The following is a 5,780-nucleotide window of genomic DNA, read 5'->3' on the forward strand; positions in this document are numbered from 1 at the left end:
AAAAAAAAAAAAAAAAAAAATAGGTTCTTTTGGAGTGGTGTTGGCACACACCTTTAATCCTAGCACTTGGGAGGCAGAGGCAGGTAGATCTCTGTGAGTTCAACGTCAGCCTGGTTTACAAAATGAGTTTCAGGACAGCCAGAGCTGTTACATAGAAAAACCCTGTCTTGAAAAACAAAAAGCAAACAAACAAAAAATAAGATTATTTTCTCATATAATATACTGATTATAGCTGCTGAGTGGTAGTGGAGCATGCCTTTAATACCAGCACACAGAAGGTAAAGGCAGGTGGATCTCTATAAATTCGAGGCCAGCTGGGTCAAAAGAGAGAGAGAGAGAGAGAGAGAGAGAGAGAGAGAGAGAGAGAGAGAGATCCAATACCACAAGGAGAAACCCTGTCTTTAAAAAAAAAAAATAACAAATCCAGGCGGTGGTGGTAAAGACTTTAATCCCAGCACTCGGGGACAGAGACAGGCAAATGTCTGTGAGTTCGAGGCCAGCCTGGTAGCCTGGTCTATAGAGCTATTTCCATCCAGGACAGACTCCAAAGCAAAGAGAAACCCTGTCTCCAAAACAAACAAACAAAAAAACAACAACAACAAAATAGCAACAAACAAAAACCCAACCAACCAAGGCTTCTAAGAGATAACAACCAAACCTAACAAAATAAAACCTAGTAAAATGAAGCACGAGCTTCCATACTGCAGTTGGTCACGGATGCCCAACAGAGGAGAAGAGCCTAAGAGCAGGCAAGGTTAGACTTGCATCACTGCCTCTCCTGGAACTTGTTATGTAGACCAGGCTGTCTTCGAACCTGTGGCGATTCTCCTGACTCAGTCCCTTAAGTGCATGTACCAACATGCCCAGCTAACTTGGTGTTTTGGCTTCACAATGTTGGCTAGCAACTATTTTTTACTCTCAATACAGTATTCAAAAAAACTTGAAGCCGGGCGATGGTGGCGCACGCCTTTAATCCCAGCACTCGGGAGGCAGAGACAGGCGGATCTGGATCTCTGTGAGTTCAAGACCAACCTGGTCTACTCTACAAGAGCTAGTTCCAGGACAGGCTCCAAAACCACAGAGAAACCCTGTCTCGAAAAACAAAAAAACAAAACAAAACAAAAAAAAACCACAAAAAAAAAAAACAAAAAAAACCTTGAAATATTTAAGACTTCATTATAAAATATACTTTGGGCTACATATTTTTTCTGAATTTAAGATAGGCTAGGCTAAGCATGTTTCATAGACAAACTGGATTAAATTCATTTTTGGCTTATGGTATTTTAAAATAACATTTGGCAAATTGAAAGAAATCAGACTATATGGTTTCGGATTGTGTATGGGCGTTTGGCCTGTATGTATGTGTACCACATCCATGCCCAGCACCTGCAGATTCCCCAGACTGGAGTTACAGATGGCTGTGAGCGCCATGGGGTGCTGTGCACTGAACTCCTGGGTCTCTGGAAGAACAGCCAGTGCTTTTAACTGCTGAGCCATTGCTCCTGAACTGTTTTAGTTTTATGTTTCGTCTACATGTGTATGCACCCCAGGTAAGCCTGGTTTTGCCTGTGCAGGTCAGAAGGGGGGTCAGATGCCCTAGAACGTGAGTTGTGCATAGTCATATACAACCCTCCCCTCCCCCAACACAAATATACAAAGAAAATATACACAAATATACAGAGAAAACCAAGCAAAGGACAGAGACAAAAATCAAGAACCAGGCTGAAGGGCAGAGGGAGACAGTACCCTCTGAGAATGGGCCCGGACCCAAGGGTGAGCTGCAACCTGGGCCAGGGGCAGCCTCTCTGAAGGGTTGTGCTTGAGCAGCTTAGAGATGAGGTCCTTAGCACCCTCAGGCACAGACGGGGGGAACTTCAGGTCCACCTGCAGGTCAGGAAGGCAAAAAGGTTCTGTCTGTGTTACTCTGGCTACTCATTCTATCAAGAGAGTTGTGCATACCCCACCCCCAAGATAACCCACAAAGGATGGCTACAGGGGGCGGAGGAGCCATTTTCCTTTGTGAGGTTGCTGGTACTCATGCAGGCAGCAGCACTAGCTGGTCTAGGGGGCTATAAAAAAAAAGGAACATGAAGGTGAGTGGGGCATGTGCTGGGAAAGGAGCTGGGGGCGGGGCTTGGAGAAGGGTGGGGGAGTTGTGTGTGTGTGTCTGTGGGGCAGGGGGACGACAGTGGATATGATCAAGGAACATCGTATACCTGTATGAAGTTTTCAGGGCATAAATAAGTACTCACAAACAGGGAGCCTTTGCAGAGCCCTATAAATCCACGGGGCCCACCCCAGACCCTGGCTGCCACAGTACACAGAGTCCATGAGGCCTCCCACCTTGACAATCCGACGGTATGTCTCACTGTGGTTAGCAGTCTCAAAGGGAGGGTTTCCCACCAACAGTTCATAGCAGAGCACCCCAATGCACCATAGGTCGACCATTTCATTATGCATGCGCCCCTCAATCATCTCTGGGGGCAGGTAGTCCAGGGTGCCACACATGGTCTTCCTCCTGGTGGGATGAGGAAAGTGGGTAGGGTACCAGAAATCAGTAGGCAGCCCAGAGACCCCAGGATGCACTGGGAGGGGGGGTTGTCCATCTAAGTCAGACAGTGCCTAGAGTAGGATGTGGTAATGGTATAAATCAGAGTGTCCAAAATAGGCAAACATGGCTCCAGCATGGCCACACTAATGCAATATCTTTCTTTTTTTTTTTTTTATTTTATTTTATTTTTTTGAGACAGTTTCTCTGTGTAGCCCTGGCTATCCTGGAACTCACTCTGTAGACCAGACTGGCTTCCATCTCAGAGATCTGCCTGCCTCTGCCTCCCGAGTGCTGGGATTAAGCATGTGCACCTCCACTATCCGGTTATTTTAATCTCAATAAATAAAAAAATAAAACAATCAGAGATGAGGACAATGCTCATTTCAAAGAAAAACAACAGAAAATATCTCTAACACCCAGCAAGCACATGCTACTTAAATCAGATCACGTTTTCACTGTGCAACACCACGGAGCATTAGATAGGATGCAGTCACCAGATACTGTGATGTACACCTCTAATCCCAATGCGTGGTAAATTTTTTGCTTTGTTTCTCCTGAGCTAGGGTCTCTTTATAACATAGGTTTGGCTGGCCAGGAACTTACTAGGTAGAACATACCAGCCTTGACCTCAGAGAGATCCACCTCCTTAGGGCTGGATTGAAAGGCATGAGCCACCTGGCTTATCCCAGCATTTGGGTGGCTGAGGTAATTGTCAGTCTGAGGCCAGTTTGGGCTCCCAGGTAAAATCCTGTCTAAGAACTGGGAAGGTGTGTGTGTGGGAGCTCGGTAGTTTAGAGCACTGACTGCAGGACCCAAATTCTCAAAAAAAAAAAAAAAAGACAAAACGTTAAAACACTGAGAAGAGGTGTTGAGGGGTGTGACTCACTGAGAGCATTTGCCTAGCACAGGCAACACCTTGGGTTCCATCCTCAATACCGCAAACACACAAAACCAAATAAAATGTGCCATGGGTAACCAGGCAGCGCGTGCCCGTGATGCCAGGCACTCATTTGGACAGCCTGGGCAGCACAGCGAGGCCTTATTTCCTTAGTGAACAGGGTTGGCAGGGGTAGACTTGACAGAGTGACACAAGCCTAATCTTACTGTGCTGGGAGGTAAAGGCAAGGATGGTGAACTTTGGCTACACAGTGAGTCTGAAGTCATTTGCATAGGACCCTGTCTCAGTTCTAATCAGTCACTGTGGGAGTTTTCACAATGATGTGGTGGGAGAGGGCTCAATATTTAATAGAAAAGGTTAGAAAATTCAGGGCATGAATCATAGCGTCACCTATTTCTGTAAAGATATCGCTACATCAAGCCAGGCGGTGGTGGCATGCACCTTTAATCCCAGCACTCGGGAGGCAGAGGCAGGCGGATCTCTGAGTTCGAGGCCAGCCTGGTCTACAAGAGCTAGTTCCAGGACAGGCACCAAAGCTACAAGAAACCTTGTCTCAAAAACAAAAACAAAACAAAGCAAATTAAAAAAAACAAAAAAAACCCAAAAAAACCCCAAAAATATCACTATGTCTATATTGCAGGGAGACAAACTCCATCCTGAGAAACGAGATATTTTTATTTTGTTTTTTGAAACAGGGTTTCTCTGGGCAACGGTCCTGGCTATCCTGAAACTCGCTCTGTAGACCAGGCTGGCCTGCCTGTCTCCTAAGTGTTGGGATTAAAGGCCTGCACCACAACCAACCAGTTACAGAAGAGTTTTACACAGAATGTCACAGCCACACACCAGGGACAGTCCCCTAGCCCCACCATACCTCAGGGAGGGGGCATGCACAGACCAGCCAAAGTCTGCAATCTTCAGCTCCCCCTGGAGACCTAACAGCAGGTTCTCAGGTTTTATGTCTCTGTGAATGACCTTCTTCTTGTGGCAGTACATCAGGGCATCGGACAGCTCCTCCATGATCTGAGAGGGTCCACAACAGAAGGTCAAACAGGCCTTCACTTCCGCCAACAGCCCCAGCCTCACAGCCCATACTGGGTCCTGACCGTGGCTGTCCGCTGCTCGTCGAAAGTTCGGTTCTTCTGTAGTTCCTTGTAGAGCTCCCCACGCGGGGCATATTCCAGTATCAAGTAGATCCTCCGCCGGTCGTAGAAGTAGTTGTAGAGCTGAAGAATGTTGGGATGTCTGGGGCAAAGAGAGAGGAAGCTTAGGCTGGCGTTTAGGAGACAGAGGGCAGAGACCGAGATCGGGGTGGGAGTGGTAAGGAGGAGCTGGGCAGGTGGCCCATTGCATCAGACAGGGTTGGGGTTGCAGAAAGAGGAACGTGACGCCATTAGGCTGCAGAGGGGCCAGGGTCGGGGAGAGTGGCATACTTCAGATGCGCCTGGATTTCGACCTCTCTGCGCAGCTGGTGCTCCACTCCCTCCTTCTCAATCTGAGACTTGAAGAGGATCTTGAGAGCCACAATGAACTGGCTTTTCTTCTCCCGGGCCAAATACACATTTCCAAATTTGCCTTTGCCCAGAGGACGCCCAATCTCAAAGTCGTCAATAGTGAGGGTCCGCCTGATTAAAAAAAGTGGGGAGAAGGCGCTAGCTCAATGCATGGCTGGCTTAGATCCTCAAGGTGTTTGATTCCTCGCTCCTCGATCAGCTGCATGTTTCTCCATCCCTAACCTCTTAACTTAGCCATTCCAGCCCCACCAACCACTGTTCAAGCTCCCCTACCTGCTCTGGGGTACTTACAAGGCAGTGGGGCCCCGACTGACATTTTCAGACAACTTCTGGCCAGGGGTGGCTAAAGGAGAGAGCAGGCGTGTTGAGTTCCACCTCTGGCATTCTCACCTTATACCCTCTCTGAGGTTCCAGTCCCCTTGGCCCAGTTCTCCCCACTGTCCCAGGTACCTGTGCACTGGCCAGTGGTCCGGTTCATGAGAGCAAGTGTAGATGTCACAGCAGGCTCGTTCCGCAGCACTCTCTGGGGCAGGGTGTTCAGGCCCGAATAAGACTGAGGAGCAAAGGGTGGCTCTGAGGGTGTCCTTGTCCCTGAGGCCTAGCTGGAAGCAGCATTTCAGCTACCCATCATCCACTCAGTTCAAAGAGCAATAGAGACACACTGTCATTTGGCTGGCTGCCTAGCCCCAAAGTTCTGCCCTTACTCCATAAGAAAGGGGAAATTGGGGGCTGGAGAGATGGCTCAGTGGTTAAGAGCATTGCCTGCCCTTCCAAAGGTCCTGAGTTCAATTCCCGGCAACCACATGGTGGCTCACAACCA

General features: G+C 48.2%; 1 protein-coding gene across 2 annotated transcripts in view; it reads right to left on the reverse strand.

Moving 5' to 3' along the window:
• Window positions 1–1,481: 1,481 nt before the first annotated feature.
• Aurkb (aurora kinase B) overlaps window positions 1,482–5,780 on the reverse strand; it is an 8,736-nt gene continuing 4,437 nt past the window's right edge. Inside the window, exons 3-9 of one of the 2 annotated variants that reach the window (XM_005349807.3) lie at window positions 5,411–5,513; window positions 5,252–5,303; window positions 4,880–5,071; window positions 4,553–4,691; window positions 4,321–4,469; window positions 2,344–2,518; window positions 1,482–1,884 (exon numbers count right to left, since the gene is read on the reverse strand). In XM_005349807.3, coding sequence (XP_005349864.1) covers window positions 1,711–1,884; window positions 2,344–2,518; window positions 4,321–4,469; window positions 4,553–4,691; window positions 4,880–5,071; window positions 5,252–5,303; window positions 5,411–5,513 — 984 coding nt within the window. In that variant the 3' untranslated portion in view covers window positions 1,482–1,710. Of the gene's footprint in view, window positions 1,885–2,343; window positions 2,519–4,320; window positions 4,474–4,546; window positions 4,692–4,879; window positions 5,072–5,251; window positions 5,304–5,410; window positions 5,514–5,780 lie in introns of those variants that run through there. The other variant, XM_026780706.1, reaches the window with a different exon arrangement.

The sequence above is a fragment of the Microtus ochrogaster genome, chromosome 7, assembly GCF_000317375.1.
Source record: "Microtus ochrogaster isolate Prairie Vole_2 chromosome 7, MicOch1.0, whole genome shotgun sequence".
Taxonomy (NCBI): domain Eukaryota; kingdom Metazoa; phylum Chordata; class Mammalia; order Rodentia; family Cricetidae; genus Microtus; species Microtus ochrogaster.